General features: G+C 34.8%; 1 protein-coding gene across 1 annotated transcript in view; it reads right to left on the bottom strand.

Annotated features, from left to right (window-relative positions):
* The window catches only part of LOC114344062 (zinc finger protein 160-like), a 64,631-nt gene that overhangs the window by 14,506 nt on the left and 32,174 nt on the right, over positions 1-17,951 (bottom strand). The window contains exons 2-5 of the mRNA XM_050654025.1: positions 8,435-8,673; positions 8,181-8,367; positions 7,791-8,120; positions 7,470-7,730 (exon numbers count right to left, since the gene is read on the bottom strand). Coding sequence (XP_050509982.1) covers positions 7,470-7,730; positions 7,791-8,120; positions 8,181-8,367; positions 8,435-8,673 — 1,017 coding nt within the window. The remainder of the gene's footprint in view (positions 1-7,469; positions 7,731-7,790; positions 8,121-8,180; positions 8,368-8,434; positions 8,674-17,951) is intronic.

A 17,951-nucleotide genomic window follows, 5' to 3' on the forward strand; every position in this document is an offset into this window, starting at 1 on the left:
AATTTTATTTCACATGACCGAATTGCTGAAACTTCAAACCACTATAACACAGTACGGTCGAAAATATTTGTACAAATATATATATATATATATATATATATATATATATATATATATATATATATATATATATATATATATATATATATATATATATATATATATATATATTATTATTATTATTTAAAGAATTTCTTGGGCTTAGGTTCATATAAAAAATAGGGATATCTATGATGTTATGACATTTTTATTTCGACGTTTCGGCAGGAATCCATGCCTTTTTCAAGAAATACATGACTAAAAAAACATTTTATCAAGGATATAATACAAACAATGTAAAAAAGTTGACTTACCATGCATGCAAAGTTGGTTGTGAAACAACTAGGTACACAAATAGACGTCACAAATTTAAAACAATGTTAAAACAGGAATATACCCACTATGTCATTACTTAAGATATAGTGTCAAAATCAGTGTGATATTGGTTGATGTTTGATTTATCACTTAATCAGTAGGTTGCTATCATGTCATGGGCGTGCTAAAATTTTCTTTTATTTATTTTAGATTAGATTAAAATAAATCTTGTTTAACTGATTAACGTCTTTTTTATCATTTATGGCGTTGTTGTTTTTTTTTAATCTCTATAGACTCCAGGAGCTCCCTCTTTTTCCTGTTTTGTTCAGTTTTTAGGATTTTAGTTTTTTAAAAATCAGATTTGTCTTTTCTCGTTTTCATGTTTTGTGAGGGCTGTTGAGTTTTTTTTATCATATTTGTGAGAACGTATTCTTGAGTTCAGTAGCTGACTGGTTTGTCCAATATATACCCCATCGCAATTTGAGCAGGGGATCTCATATACAACATGCGATTTTTTTAATTGAGGAGTTTTCGCTTTTAGTTGTGTATAATTCCTTTTTAAGAGATTGTACCCTTTATGTGCAACTGTAATATTATGTTTGGATAGGAGATTTGCAAGTTGTTCCGATAACCCTTTTATATAAGGAAGAGACATGTAATTCTTCTTCACTTTGATATTTTTGTTGTTGTTCCTGTTGTTATAGAATGTATGTAATCGCGATTTAAAGGTGGTTTCGATGAGTTGATGTGGGTATGAATTGAGTGCCAGTGCTGTTTTTGCTTTTTCTATGGCCTGAGGTCTATTGATAGGATCGGACAATTTCATAGCTCTGTCGGCGAGACCGATAACTACTGATTTTTTTTGAGATAAAGGATGGTGGGAGTTAAAATTTAGATATCTCGACGACCATGTTTTTTTGGTATACCATGAAATAGTTATGGTGCTATTGTTTCTATGTAGAGTCAGATCAAGAAAATTGATTTGACAATTTTTTTCGATTTCTAATGTGAAATTTAGTTTCTGGTGAAAGTTATTTAATTTCCTTTAGCAAAATATCCAGTTTATCCTCTGGAGCTGCAGTCAAACAGTCGTCTATATATCGATAGAAAAACGGTATATCGAAATCTATTTTATTTAGAACAATTTCTTCCAGGTGTTCTAAAACTAGTTGAGCGATAGCACTTGATATGCTAGCACCCATAGCGCATCCATCTGTTTGTTGGAATATTTTGTTTTTATATATAAAATATGTTGACTTTAGTGTTGTTTCAACTGCTAATATAAATTCTTCTAGAACTTGTTGCAATCTGTCAGTGAACCTTTTTTATATATGGGAATAAACGTGAGTATATCTACCTCAGTCATCCCAGATTTCATTGCAGATTCTAAGCATTACATCAGTTCTACCTCTCCCATTTCTTTGAGTGTTTCAGCTGTTATTACATCTTCCTCTTCTGATTTACTGGCTTCTATATTTGCTTCTTTATTGCCGCCTCAATTTCAAATTTCAGTATTTGTGGTTCTTTTTCATAACTTCTTTTCTCTGTACAATTATCTGGATCTTTGGTAGAGAATAGTATTTTACATTATTGTTACCATACCGCTGATACCTTCTCGATTTGTTATGCTATTTCCACTATTATCTTTAAGAGGATGGGTACGTATTTTCGGCTGCAATGCTATTCAAATGGGGATTCATTTTTTTCGAATCCTGAGAAAACTATTAAGTATTTTTAAAAAATTTAAACGCAGAATGAAAGATTACGTTATTAGTGAGGGCCGAAAGTCCCTGAGAACTTCTATAATGTTTATTTTAATAAGTTACAGAAGTGAAAAACTAAGAGAAAATTTAGTGTGATTTTTAATTTCAAATATCTCATTCAAAATAAACTTTTTATTTATTCTAAGGAACTTTCGGCCCTCGGTAATAATTTAGTCTTTCATTCTGCGTTTAAATTTTTTAAAAGTATTTATTAGTTTTTTCAGTATTCGAAAAAAAAAACGGACATCATGTCCGTGGTAATAGTTTCCAAATCTATCTTTGTCTTACAACGCACTCAGTCGAATAGAATATTGTCAGTCAGGCCGTGACAATCAGTGACAGTTTTAAATATATGACGTGGCATCGGGAATATTTTGAGTTGTTGATTAAATATTATTGATATATAGTGTATTTGATATATAATTGATTTAAGACGTGAACTTAATAAAAAGTTTATTTATTGTGTATTATTTGTGGAAGATCAAAGCAAAGAATACATCAGGATAATATATTCTGTGATCCAAGTATTTTGTTGTTAAAGATGTTCAAAATTGTAAGCGTTCCATAGTAACAATATATTATTAAAAAATCACTTTAACACTTTTCCTCTTTTCTCGATTGAGTATTACTTTTTGTTGTACATATAAATTATTATTATCACTGAACAGATAGTTAGTGAAAAAATTATCAGTAGTAATTGCACAAGAGGTCTAAAATTCTATATTAATTTTAGAGATCGAGTGCAATTTGTTGCGATTATTTCATGAATAAAACTGTTCAAAACCAAAATTTTATTGTAATTTATTTATGTATAAATATTATTTATTAAAAGGAATACAATAACACCCTACCTTTCCTCGATGTTTTGGTCTCAAAGAAGGATACTGGATATGAGACTCAAGTCTATAGAAAACCAACACACACCAACAGATATCTCAATTACAAATCAAATCATAACATCAACGTTAAAAAGGGAATCATTAAATCCTTATATGATAGAGCTAAAATTACTTGTTCTAACGAAAATTCATTTTTAGAAGAAAAACAATTGTTAACATCTGTTTTATTAAAAAATGATTATCCCATATCGTTTATAAATAAGGAATTCTCAAGATTGGATCGAATGGAACAGAACAACATCGGGATCCTACAACATTCACAAGAAATAATACGAGGAAAATATCAATACCATATGTAAAAGAACTATCCGAGAAACTTAAAACAATAGGAAATAAATTCAACATATCAACAACATTCAAAACAACAAACACATTGAGATCTATTCTATCTAAAACTAAACCTAACAGTGAACAAGAAAGAACAAAGAATTGTATTTATAAAATACCTTGTGAATGCGAACAGTTTTATATAGGTGAACCGTCAAGACCATTAGACGTTAGAGTAAATGAACATCAGTCTTATATAAAAAATAGAGAATTTGATAGATCTCAAATATGTCAACACGCATGGGATAATGAACATAGAGTTCAGTTGAGAGATTCAAGTATAGTCCTAAAAGAAGCAGATAGTAAAAAGAGAAAAATCAAAGAAGCGGCTCTAATTATGCTAAATGAAACCAATTGTGTCGCAAATTCCTCGGTAGAATGCAGTAGGATGTGGTTACCCATATTAAAGGAGTAAGTCAATAGAAAGAAAATACCACAATTAGTAAATCAGTAACGTTAGTACATATTTAGTATTTTAGTATTATTTAAAATTTAAAATATCAAGTCAGAATTTGGTATTGGTTTTAAGAGTAAACTAAACGTAAACCCAAATACTTACGATGTCGGGATAGTATCACGAGGTTTTTTCCTGGTTTTCCCTCGTGATTTACTATGGAATCTCTAACGCGAGAATTTCATTGCAACCGTTGCATTTGGTTGTCTTTTTAAAGACAGATCACATGCTATGATTTTTTGTGGCGGATATTGTTGAGTTGGGATTGATTTCATGTAATCGAATGAACTATCTTTTAGTAAAGTCGTCCCAGGAACGCAACTCATCAATATTGGCAATATCATTTTAAAGTCGTCTACTTTAAAATGTATAATACGTGTCTGAATTGCCGATATAAATGAGTCAGACTAAATAAATTATTAGAAGAATTTTTTACTAAGCAACAACATTTTTGTTTATTTAGTATTATTTTGTATTTTGACAACGACACCCGACTTGGGCGTCGAAACGTTAATAAAATCATTTTTAGGTAAAATTGTGGCTTATTTCCCATTTGAATATACTTATTTATTTATGTAAGTACAAATTAGTACAATTAAACACACAGTTGTTATAAATCTTTTACGGTTGAAAGTCATCACTTTTATAATTTTTAAAACATTAATTGTCATTAATGTCACTGAATGTATTTTTTCATAGCAACGAAGGGCATCTGACGTAATATACTTGACGACGGGAAATTATCAAAAATTATCAATTTAATTTAGATTTCTGTAGCTTTCTATTGGTCAGAATCTCCTATGAATGAAATAATCACATTTATTAACTGAATTAATAATTTGCAATTATACAATAAATAACGGTTATCCCAAGAACATTCAAAAGCCATCTCTTTAAGTTAATGATGACATTTTCAAGTAGAATGACATTGTATAGTATTTTTACTACAAAAGCAAGATTACGTAGGTCAAAACTTTTGAGGTATGAGCACTGTCAAAACATTAGAATGTGAATTTTTGCCAAGGCCACGTTTACATCATTACTTGTCAGAGATATTTTTCTTCGTTTTTGTGTACTATAAAAATAATATCTATAATTATTTATTCTAATTAATGATGTCAATTGGTTTTCATTACTTGCCGAAATATATTAATTAACAACAATATTATCATAGTGTAGGTATCATCATTAAAATAGATTATTTCACAGCTCACAGCATAATTGACCCCAACCAGCAACACTGAACGTGACTAAACTGTCATTTGCGTTTGAATGTATGAGTAGCGTACGAATGTCTAAAATATTTAACTAAAATTATTATTTTTTGGAATATTGAACTTAAATAATTCTTTTAGAAAATTTATATTATGGATAATAATAAATGTTTTTGGTTATTTAATTAATATATGTAATTCTAAAATTCTCAATGTAATCGCGATTACGTTTTTCTTATTAAAATACCATGTGGACGCTTATACAAGATCGGGCAGTTCCGTGTTGGTGTCGTATTTTAGCTGTGCTACACAAATTTCAATTCTAGAGTTGATGTTGTGGAATATAATTATTTTCGTTAACATTAACAAATATTTTGGCATATGATTAATATATTTCGGCAATAGATGAAATCCGATTGACATCATTAATTAGAATAAAGAATTATAGATATTATTTTTATAGTAAACAAAAACAAAGAAACATATCTGACAAGTAATGACATTAACGTGGCCATGATGAAAAGTCACATTCTAATGTTTTGACAGTGCTTTTACGTCAGAAATTTTGACCTACGTAATCTTGCTTTTGTAGTAAAAATACTATAGTAATGTTTACATATCCATACCAGTGTGAATTTTACTACACGTAATTTGCCGTGTAAAGACAGAAAAAGTAGGGATAGCCGTAAAATATTTGCGAATTATGTACCAATGGCCTTAATGACCTGTGTTTGCTGTTTGAATTCTCTCGCTAAATATTTGACTTTTGAGAAAAGTTCTCTAGATTCTTGGTGGTCAGCATGTTCCACCGTGTCTAACGGTCGAGGAATTGTTTCATATAGCTGCCGACCGAGAAACATTTCATCAGCTTGTTACTACGACGATAGTCAACGCTTGAAAACAAGCACGGCACACAAAGATGTTCCACCAGTTGTGCACACAATATGTTTTTAATATAATTATTTTTATCCATTCTGCATAAGTGTTTTATAGTTGTATTTTTGGTGCCTATCTCTATTACTTTGTGTGCTGAATTTGATGTGGCTTTTCTAAGTTTTCTGTGAGAGTCTCTTCAGTCATCAAATATTTCTTTCTACCTATTTTTTCTTTGGGGTATGTGCTGTTGATAGCTTCAGTGATCCACTTCTTTGTGTATTCTAACGTTTTGCCAGGGTCTCCTGTAGTCACTGGTAGGTCAATTTTTGTCTTTTATTTGTAATTGTTTTACTGTGTAACTTAATGCGAAATTCTCCTTGTAACATTTTGTGGTCGGAACCAAAAATTTGCTGCTGGATTTGTTTTCACATTGATTACTGAGCTTCTCCGTCTTTTAATGACAAGAATATAATCTATTTGGTTTGTGTATCGTCATCTAGGCGAAGAACATGTTGATAATATTCGCGGATGATATTTAAACATTGTGTTTAAATCTAAAACTGTTTAAAAAACTAAAATCGTTATCGATGTCACACTGAAGGAGATGTTCACTTCTGTCATTTTGCTAGCCTAAACCATGCTCACCTGCCGTTCCTTTCAAATGGTCCTTTATGTTAGTTTTGCCTATTTTTGCATTTCTCCTATTATCATTTTTGGTTTTTTTCTTACGAATGTTACATAATATGATTTCATGTATCAGGTGGTATGCATCTTCTACAATATCTTCTGCCGCTTCGGATGTTGGCATATACAGTGATGAGCGCGCTAATAACCTGCAAAATAACGAAAAGATGGAAAACATTAAGTTGTGAGATAAAAAGAGATGAAACTAGTAAAGGTTGGAAATTTAGCGATAGAAACCTATAAATTTACATTATATTGATCGTTTCCTACCTTTAGACGTATCAGAGGAGTATGTCAACTAAAACTGTCACTGTCATAGTGGTAGTTGCCAAACTCGTCCGATACGTCTAAAGGTGGGAAACAATTAATATTATATAAATTCATAGGTTTCTATCACTAAATTTCCCACCTCTACTAGTTTCATCTCTTTTTATCTCACAACTTCATATGGTTTCCGTCTTTTACGCTATTTTGGCGGTTATTAGCGCACTCATCACAGTATACCTGTATAATGTGCATTTTGACTGGTTTAGCGTTTGAGGTTATTTTGATTATTCGATCATTTATTTCACATACAATTTTTAATATTGCTGCATTTTGTCACATATCACAAAAAATGTTAAGCTCCATGTCATATTTATCATAAAACATCACATTACATGACATATTTTGACGTAAGATGTCACGTTCTACGCAAAATGCCAAGTTCAGTCACATTTCATACAAAATGTTTCACTCTATATACCACGTTTTAACATAAAATGTTATTTTTCCTGTAAAATTTATCATGTTTCATATAAAATGTCACATTACCCGACAGAGTTCGACGTAAAATATCACTTTGACAGCGTATTTCGGACTTGGAGACGAAAAAATAATGTAAATAAAGAATACTTACCCGAAGTAGTCTTCTGTTGTTGCCCCAGTTGTGCCTGTTGCTGCTGCTGTTGTAGCATCGCCTGGTGTTTTTGTTGTTGCGCCACAGCGACTGCTGCAATATCCCGTTTTTGTCCTACGGGGTTCGCAGCGATCCCATCGTTTCCAGTGGTCCTAGGGTCAGGTATGGCTTTCACTGTATCTGGTAGCTTCCTGAAACATCTCTGACACTTGTTGAAATCCTCCGACAAGAACCCACAACACGCACATACCGCCAGCATACCTGAAATACGATAGAAATTATCCCAGACGTTTTGATAACTGTTCAAAAATATTTACTTACCTTTAACACGCTTAGGGGTTTCCTTCACTGGCGGTGGTACTGGAGACTTTGGTGGTTCTGGTGGATTTTTCTGTGTGGCTGAGGATGCATCATGCGTTTGACGCCAATGTTGTGCCTGTTGCTGCTGTTGTAGCATCGCCTGGTGTTTTTGTTGTTGCGCCACAGCGACTGCTGCAATACCCCGTTTTCGTCCTGCGGGGTTCGCAGCGATCCCAGTGGTCTTAGGGTCGGGTATGGCTTTCACTGTATCTGGTAGCTTCCTGAAACATCTCTGACACTTGTTGAAATCCTCCGACAAGAACCCACAACACTCACATACCGCCAGCATACCTGAAATACGATAGCAATTATCCCAGACGTTTTGATAACTGTTCAAAAATATTTACTTACCTTTAACATGCTTAGGGGTTTCCTTCATTGGCGGTGGTACTGGAGACTTTGGTGGTTCTGGTAGATTTTTCTGTGTGGTTGAGGATGCATCATGCGTTTGAGGCTGTTGTACTTGATATTGATCTTCCTGTGTGTGTACGGGTGTAGCCTCCTGTGGCGACGATGATGTACCGATGATACAGTCCAGCTGTAATTAACAAGTCAATACATAAATATATCGAAGTAGAAAACGAATCGTATTGTTAAAATATTACCCCAAATCGAGTCTTAGCCATATTTCCAACAGTCACAATATAATCAAGGCCTTCAGAGTTCGTTTTCATGACTTGTATGTTGGTGTCTAGGCTGAAAGGAACGTTAACGTTTTCCAAAATTTCTTGAATGGTGCACGCTTCTTTTAGTGGCGTAAACGTTATGAGTCTTTGTTTTCCGTTTTCTAGTAGCACAAGCATTCTAATAGAATCTCCGAATTCTTCGCTAAGTGGTGTTTCTTCTGGAAACGAAATAAAAAATATATCAAGACATATACAAAAGATGGTATTCGAATATACAAAGTAAAAAATCATCAGTAAAAAATATCTCGCAGTGTCTTCCTCTTTGACATTAATATTCTAAGATTTGACTAGGCCATTTTATCAGGTTTATCTAATAGACATCGATTTAGTGGGCTTAGATATTAGAGACTTAAGAATCATCTAATAGCCTAATAGAAGTCGAATATATTCTGACCATACCTTCACACATGCGACGGAAGAACGGGACAGGCATTTAAAGGGTTTACAAACAATAATGGACAAAGGATAATGGACCTGGACAAAGAAGTGAGAAAGCAAGTACAAAAAGCAAATAGACTGGCAGCATGCCTTAATAACACTAAGTGGCGAAACCGACATATTAACACTGAGATGAAGTCAAGAATTTATAAAGCCAGTGTAAGACCATTAATGACATAATATGCATCAGAAACAAGACCCGATACAGCCACAACACAAAGACTACTGCAAACGGCAGAGTAAGAGTACTGAGAAGAATTACAGGAAATAGAAAACTGAGAGATCAAAAGGGGAGTGAAGACAGAAGACAATGTAATGTACAGTGTATAAACAAATGGACACTAAATAGAAAAAAAGAATGGAACAACCACATAACCAGAATGGGGAAGACACGTGTTGTCAAAATGGCAAGAGATAATCACCAATTGGTAGAAGTGTCGGCCGACCGCGCAAAAGATGGAGTGACAACCTTTCATAGAGGTATGAATCCGCCAATGAACAAGCATAATTGCGTATAAAGAGGAAGAAGAAGAAGAAGAAGAAGAAGAAGACAAACAATAATGTCACGCATATTACATATAAGTAGAGTTTTTTTTATTGCAAGGTTTTCATCACTCTGTTTACCGAAAACCCACCCATACCAACCGCTATTTGCATATCAACACTCATCACCCCCCTTCACAAATTCATTGTCATTAATACCCTTGTTTTTAGATCAATGCTCCTTTGTCATGATGCAAGTAGATCCGCACTCTTCCTTAGGACAAGGCTTTATCCAAACGCTCATCATATGAAAGCTTTTCTTCCCTACATCAAAGATGTCACTGACAATATCGATAACATCCTTAAATCAAGAGGAATAAAGACAATATTTACTCCCCAATAAAAACTTGCACCTCTTGTCCAATCATTCAAAGACAACATTCCAAATGAACAACACGAAATTACTTAAAACATGAAATTCCTTCTGCAGACTGCGCCCGATCTTACTCAGGCCAAACCAATCTTAGAATTCAAAATCAGATTTATGAACATAGTTTTTTTCTGAACATTTGTAAAATCTAATTGTGTATATCTAATACAGTAGACTCCCTCTATAACGAGAACTGAAATGGCGAACTAATTACCTCGTTGTAAGCGGATCTCGTTATATCAAACAACAATAATATTGAAATGAGTTGATGCCTCTTACGTAGTTTATTAAGTGTCCATGGTCGACCTGAACAATGAGATGTAAATCTTAAATTTCCTACAATATTCAATATCGGTTGATATAAAGGAATAAGTTTATTACAGGCGGTGAAGTTTATTACAGCACTGGCCTCGATAATAACACAGATGTTGGGTATTTCTATATACAGGCAGTTGGGGTAGTTATTTATAGCCATTACTGTGCTAAAAAACAGGTAAAGAAACATATTCTTCGCTTTCATTTTTCCTCGTCATAACCAAATATGCCTCGTTATAGAGGTGTTATAGTTCAATAGGAATTTCATGGGGCATCTAGTGTACCTCGTTATAAGCGAAACCTCGTAATATCTGTGTTTGTTATAGAGAGACTCCACTGTATTCTATAGCATAGTCAACTAAGCACAATAATATGTTTCTATAAGTTATCATAGGCTTGTCGAAAATCTACAAAGATTTGGTAGATATTTATGCCGTGCTCCCAGGCTTTAGCTAATATTTGTTTAACGTTGAACAGCTGGTCAATAGTAGACTGTCCTGGTCTGCATCCGGCCTGGTGTTCTCCTATGATTTGTTCTGTGAAGTGGCTTAATCTTCGGTTTATGATCCACGTAAACACCTTATAACTCACAGAGTAAGGATATGTCTCTACAATTATAGCTCAGTTTGTCTCCCTGTGTTCCATACGTCTCTTATGAGTTTACGGAATCTACAGTCGGAAAAATGAAAGAATACCCATGAACGATCACATCAATCACTTATTTTGTATTTGCTATATTTTTCTACAACAAACGTTTGTTCTACAGTCTTATGAGTTTATGGAATTGTATCTATCAATGTGTGTCCTCCAATCCTGAGAATTTCAGCTGGTATGTTGTCAATCCCTGTGGATTTATTATTTTTCAGTGCTTTAATGGTATCAAATATCTCTTGTCTTGTGGATGGGTTTGTCAGTTCATTATTTTGGTTCTGATCTGCTTTCTCGATATCAGGCACTGCATGGGCTGTGTTTGTTTGTGCTTGCTCTGTAAGCAGACCCTCGAAATAGTTTTTCCAACCTACTTTTATTGCTGCATCGTCACTGATAATTTGTCCTTCGCTATTTCTAAAAAGATTAGTGCGTGGTTTATATACCTCTCTGAGTGGTTTCAGGAATTTATAAGCTCCTCTAGTGTCACCCTGATTGAAATCTTCCTCCATTCTTAGTATTTGGTCGTTTTCGTATCTCCTCTTCTTTCTTCTGCATATTTTGTCCGACTTTCTTCGTTGTTCTTCAAATTTTTCACGTCAATCTCGTGTTCTTTGCGTGTACTGCACGTATAGTTCATTTCTTTTGTCTATTGCTTGTTTACATACTTCATCAAACCAAAGCTCTTTTCTTTGATTTTTTTTAGTTCCTATCACTCTTTTAGCCGTTTCCCATGTTATTCTTTTAATCTTATTCCATTCTTCTTGTATTGTTTCCTCTCTCTGTTTTAGGAGTTCTCTATTTAGTTCTCCTCGAAATCGTTTTTTTATTTCTGGAGTTTTCAGGTTTACTAGGTTTAATTTTTCTGTTTTTATGTGTTTGTCCTTCTCCTGTCTATTTATACGGCATCTAAATTTTATTTGTAGAAGAAAGTGATCTGAGCCGCATATCGCTCCCCTCCTGGATCTGGTATCTATTACGTTTGTTGCCGCTCTTCTGTCTATTAAAATGTGGTCTATCTGGTTGGTTGCTTGACCATTCGGTGATAGCCACGTGGCTTTGTGTATGTCTCGTTTAGGAAAAAAGGTTAAGCTTATGATCATTCCCTTTCTAGCAACGAAGTCTATTAGTAGGCTTCCATTGTCATTAGTTCTCTCGTGGAGGCTATACCTACCTATTGTTCCCATGTATTCGGTTTCTTTTCCAATCTTAACATTCATGTCCCTGATTATTATATTTGCCATTTTTTGATGACTGATTGTATGCGGTGTCTAGTTGTTGGTAAAACATTTCTTTTTCTTGTAGTTCCTTCTCTTCTGTAGGGCAGTGAATGTTGATAATTTATATTGAAGAACTTTGATTTAATTCGTAATTTACAAATGGTAGACAAGACATGGAAATTAACGAGAGAATGGGACGAACAGGAAGCTTATATAACACCATGAAAACAACATTTTTGAAAAAAAAGAGATACCGGAGAAAGTAAAAACGGCAGTCGTTAGATCAGTAGTTAGACCAACAATGTTGTATAACAGCGATAAATGGACATTGACGGGGAGACAAAAATCCAGAGTCAATGCTATGGAAATGAGGTTCCTGAGGAAAATAGCAAACAGAAAGAGAACAGACAAAATAGGAAACGAAACAATCAGACAAAACGTAAAACTAGAACCAATCAATGCAAAAATAGTAGGAGGACAACTTAGATGGTTTGGGCACGTGTGTAGAATGTCGAACGAGAGACTAACACAACAAGTGTTCGAAACGAGAGTGTAGGGGAAAAACAAAAGAGGGAGACCAAGAGTTATGTGGGTAGATGAAATTTAGGAAAGAAGTCGAGAGGAAAGTCTTGACATTGGAAAGTATCGGAAAGCATGGAGACTACAATGCCAAACTCAACTCCACCAGCCTTACACCTAAAGGTAGAAAGGTTTGGGACTAAGTAAAGTAATTTTGATTTCATCTTAATTTATGACGTGTCTACATTCATAATATGGCAACGTATTCACGCCAAATCGAGAAATACATATTATTTTCGATAAACTACAATGTAAATACATAAAATGGTTTAGTAACGCACTCTTTAGAAGCGCCCTCAAAAATATTCAGACTTTGAATAAAAAGAAACACCCCAATGACTGAGTATTTGTGGTTAAAGTATCCTAGTTAATAACAACTGTGTTTATTTTGATAATCGAAATATAGGTCTTTCTTCATCTTAAATGCGACACACTGTATATCGCACACCGACTTCATTAGTTCCATAACCCTGAAATCGCTAACTTTTCAGGAGAGCAAAAACAAAATGTTATGTGAACTCTTTGGTTTTTTCTCGGAAACTTCCAAGTTAACCAAATTAGGCAAATGTGTTGACCATGGTGTAGCTATCTAATGCCAGTATTTATTTTTAGTTATTGACATTGCTTTACCCTGAAATTCACCCTTAAAATGTCATAAGGCGCCATTGCTGAGACACCCATGTTCAAAATTCGAGGCTTAGGGCATATCAACCTGCAATATCACAAGTTTTACTTTTTGAAGTTACACTTCTCTAGGCGCGATTGGGAAAAATGTTGAGAGTGAATTTTTATAAAACCACACGAGCATGCGCACACAGACAGTATGAGTTAGTTGCTAAATCTTTCAAGTTATGTATGTATGAGGGCAAATAAGTTGTGAGAAGAATATGTTAGTGTTCTTCCTCGGGGATAAGGCTCCGTTCTCATGACAAACGCTTAACGCGCGTTTTGATAAAGCGCGATTACAACTACATACATTTTACTTGAGACCGTTCACATTCTAACGCGCGCTTTAAGTCATTAATTATAACTACATACATTTTACTTGAGATCAATTGCGCAAATGAAATAGAACTGGGTAGAACACGTGGCATGGCAAAACAACGACAGGTGGACGAGAACCATTGTACATTGGAGACCACGCGAACACAGTTCTAGTAGATGAAGACCACAAAAACGATGGCTAGACGATATGAAAGCCAAAGTGGGAAGAAACTGGCACCAAACAGCACAAAACAGAGAAAGAGTGGAGAGCTCATGGGGAGGCCTTTGTCCAGGAGTGGATGCAAACAGGCTGAAGAAGTTCACATGCTAACGCGAGTTAGCATGTGAATGGTCTCAAGCAAAATGTATGTAGTTGTAATCGAGTATTATCAAAACGCACATTAAGTGCTTGTTATGTGAACAGGCTCTAAGAAAATAAGTATTATTAAAATATTTTTATACGTCACTTGGTCTATTTGTCACTATGTCCGGGAAATCTTGTAATCCGTATAAACAAAGCGATTATAGGTCAGTGGTAGAGCATTCGACTGCAGATCGAGAGATCCCCGGTTCAAACCTGAGTGTTTCATATTCTTTTTTTTTTATTTTTCGTATTGTTGTAGTAAACATTTTTGGAAAGTAGTAGGTACATAATATTAAAATTAGTTTACCTTTAAATAAAATACAAATAAACTGTTTAAAGTATATTTATGTCGTTGAAATCATATAATAGAAGTATAACTTCTTAGGGACCGTTCAAGTATTACGTAACGCAGGTGGGGGGTTAAAAATCTTCAAAAATTGCGTTACGCAATAGTTAAACTCCCATTAGAGTGCCTTTAGGGTCCCTTTACGTAGGGGGGAGAGGGATCAAAAATCTGTAATGTGTGCGTGGTCCCTTATGTGCGTAGAAAGTACACGCACATTCTTTTTTTATTTTTCTTGGCTAACAAATGCATTATCACATATCGACTGCGGAAAGGCAGGACCTCGTAACTGAAAAATGAGTATAAAATGAGTTACTTTGATTTTCGCTTTAGAATAAGTGCACCTATTAAACAGCGGTTACAGCTGGGAGAGCCTTCTGGAAGCCTTCCGGAAATTTTCCCAGCTGTAACCGCTGTCTAATAGATACTTATTCTAAAGCGAAAACCGAAGCAACTCATTTTATACAAATTTTTCAGTTACGAGGTCCTGCCTTTCCGCTGTCGATATGTTAGGGCAATATAGTTGTTCCATTTTACCTTTGACCAAATGTCATGATTAATTTTCGAACAAGTTAAATAAAAAACTTTACTGAAATGGATGTTGATGTGTATATCATTGATACATATGGCCTTGTCCCACAAGTCTGCTATTGTTAGTGGCCAAACCGTTCAAACGTATCTGTGCTTTTCTGATGTTTATACAATAAAAAATCTTTTCATTGTAAACGGGAGAGTACCTACAGGGTACAGATTAAAATGACACAACATATTGTTTGATAATTAAACAAATTGATTAGTAAAACAGACTTGTGCAATTTTCACATTGTATGTAGCTGTGTACAAGTGGAGTTACGCAGTTAGTTTTTTGTCTCTCCTGCAAAATCAGGTATTTTGGACATGCACTTTTCACATTAGGCCGATGATATGCCATACTTGTCTGGGGTCATGCAGCTGACACAGAGTATTTGGTCTGCAGAGTAAGGCAGTGAGGGTCCCTGTTGGTTTGCGATTTAGGGAGACCTGCAGTCAGGCTTATAAGAGATTGGGAATTGGTACCAGCGCAGTACAATCTAGAAAACCTTTGGATTCATTAAAAGGAATATTAATCTTTATAGAAGTCACGAAGATCAGCAGTTACAATACTAGACATAAGTAGTACAATCAGTCAAGCAATTCACCTGGCAATTCTAAAGGCCTTCGTGGATTTGTTTGAAATTTTGACAGTAGCTCAAAAATGATGCAAACCTGACTTGATGCCAATGTATGATTCCACTCCGGGGGTGAATGCCACCTTTTCTCGGGGTTGGAAATTTAAAATTTCAAAATGACACCGGGAAATGTAGAATAATTTTTTTTACTAAACTTAATAATTTCCGAGTTATTCGCGATTGAGAATTAAAAAAACACGTTTTTCAATAGTTCTTCGCGAATAACTCGAAAGTTTTTCAGGAAAAAATCACTCCTATTAAAATCGAAGCTTATAAAAAACAAAGAAACTAATCAGTTTTAATTAAATTTGTGGTATTATAATATCACCCTGTACAAAATATGTTTAAAACTCATTCAAAGTCATTAATCCATGTAGTATCTGCTCTTGTATCAATAACCGCAAGTAACATTGAATTGTCATGTTTTGTTATTATTTAAATGTGTATATAAACATTAACTCGGTGGAGAAAGATTATTGTACTCAGTTAGTAATTATTGTTGTAGTAGGTCGTTACTGTTAAATGTAAACATATTGTTATGGTTAGTCGTTGATGGAGGTGATTGTAAATATAATGTATTTGAACCAAACAATAGAGTTTTAATTAATTGGGACCAGAAGGCATAACATCACACTATTTAATACATGGCTGATCCTGCAGACTAGAGGAGGTCTTCTGAAAGGAGCACAGATGGCGGCACCAACGTGGAAATACAGACGGCGAAGATGGACCAGGACGAAGATGCAGAGAACCCAGGGAACAAAGACAAAGTGATAAAATGTAAGTAAGAATGTCTATCTTTATTAAAAATGCTTCCCTCGTTTTTATATTATTATTGAACATTGAATATTTATCTTTGCTGATTTTTGAATAATTTATGAAGTATCGATTTTTTTTTTAAGAATATCTGAGTGTATATCCCTCTTGTGTGGTATTATAGGGTGGTATTATATTGTGGTATTATAATATCACCCTGTGGTATTATAATATCACCCAAATGTAGGTGTGGTATTATAATATCTTCTTCTTCTACGGCACTACAGCCCAAATTGAGCCTTGGCCTCCTTTATTTTTTGCCTCCACCCTTGCCTGTCTGTGGCTGCTCTTCTCCATACACGGACTCCTAAAAGGGCTTGTGCGTCGCTGTTTACTGTGTCTTCCCAGCGCTTTCGTGGCTTCCCAACCGGTCTCTTTCCTTGCATTCTAGCATTCAGTGCTCGTTTTGGTAGCCTATGCTCTCCCATTCTTATCACATGTCCGGCCCATTGCAATCTTTGTAATCTAATGAAGTCTGACAGGGGCGTTTCCTTATAAAGTTGATAAAGCTCGTTGTTGTATCGACTTCTGAAGATTCCGTTTTCCCTCACAGGTCCTAGTATTCTCCTAAGTACTTTCCTTTCGAATGTGTCGAGTTTGTTTTTGGATGTTTCTTTCAGCACCCAGACTTCACTGCCATAGCATGTTATTGGTCGAATTAAGGTTTAATAGATTCTCATCTTTGTATTTCGGTGGACACTTTTTGACCGAAATATATGGGAGAGGGCAAAATAAGCTCTGTTTGCCTGCGTTATTCTCTTCCTTATTTCTCCATCTTCTGATCCGTCGGCATATATTTCTACTCCCAGGTATGTAAACTTTTCAACCGTTTCAATGTCATCTTCATGTATAATGTTTTCTGGGACTATATTTCTTCTCGTCTGAGTCATTATTTTTGTTTTTTCTGTGTTCATTTCCAGACCTAGCATTTTTGTTTGTGTTTTTAACTCTGCATATGTTTCCTGTGCTCCTGTTGATGTTCTACTCATAATATTAATATCATCAGCATAAGCGGCCAGTTGAACCGTTCGGTTGGTCAGTAGATTTCCTCGTCCAGTTTGCATTTGCCTAACCGCATACTCCAGTGCCAGGTTAAACAATGTTGGGGCCAGCCCATCTCCCTGTTTTAGTCCCTGCGAAATGTTAAAAAAGTCTATCCGGTGGTTTTGTATTCGTACACATGCCTGAGTTTCATCCATTGTGGCTTTAATGAGTCTTATTAACTTGTGTGGTATTGCCAATTCAGCCAATATATAGTATAGTTTGTTTCTTTTGACTGAGTCGTATGCCTGTTTGAAGTCTACAAACACGTTGTGAACATCAATATCGTGTTCCCATGCTTTGCTCAAGATCTGTTTTACTGTGAATATTTGATCCAATGTCGATCTTCCCCGTCGGAAGCCCGTCTGATACTCTCCAATAATATTTTCTGCTAGTGGTTGGAGCCGCTGGTTTATAATATACGTGAGGACTTTATATGCTGTACATAGTAGAGAGATTCCACGGTAGTTTTTGCACTGGAGTTTGTCTCCTTTTTTATAGATCGGGCATACTATACTTTTCTTCCAGTCGTCGGGTATTTTCTCTTCTTGCCATACGTCTCTGATG

Source organism: Diabrotica virgifera, chromosome 6 (genome assembly GCF_917563875.1).
Source record: "Diabrotica virgifera virgifera chromosome 6, PGI_DIABVI_V3a".
Taxonomy (NCBI): Eukaryota; Metazoa; Arthropoda; class Insecta; order Coleoptera; family Chrysomelidae; genus Diabrotica; species Diabrotica virgifera.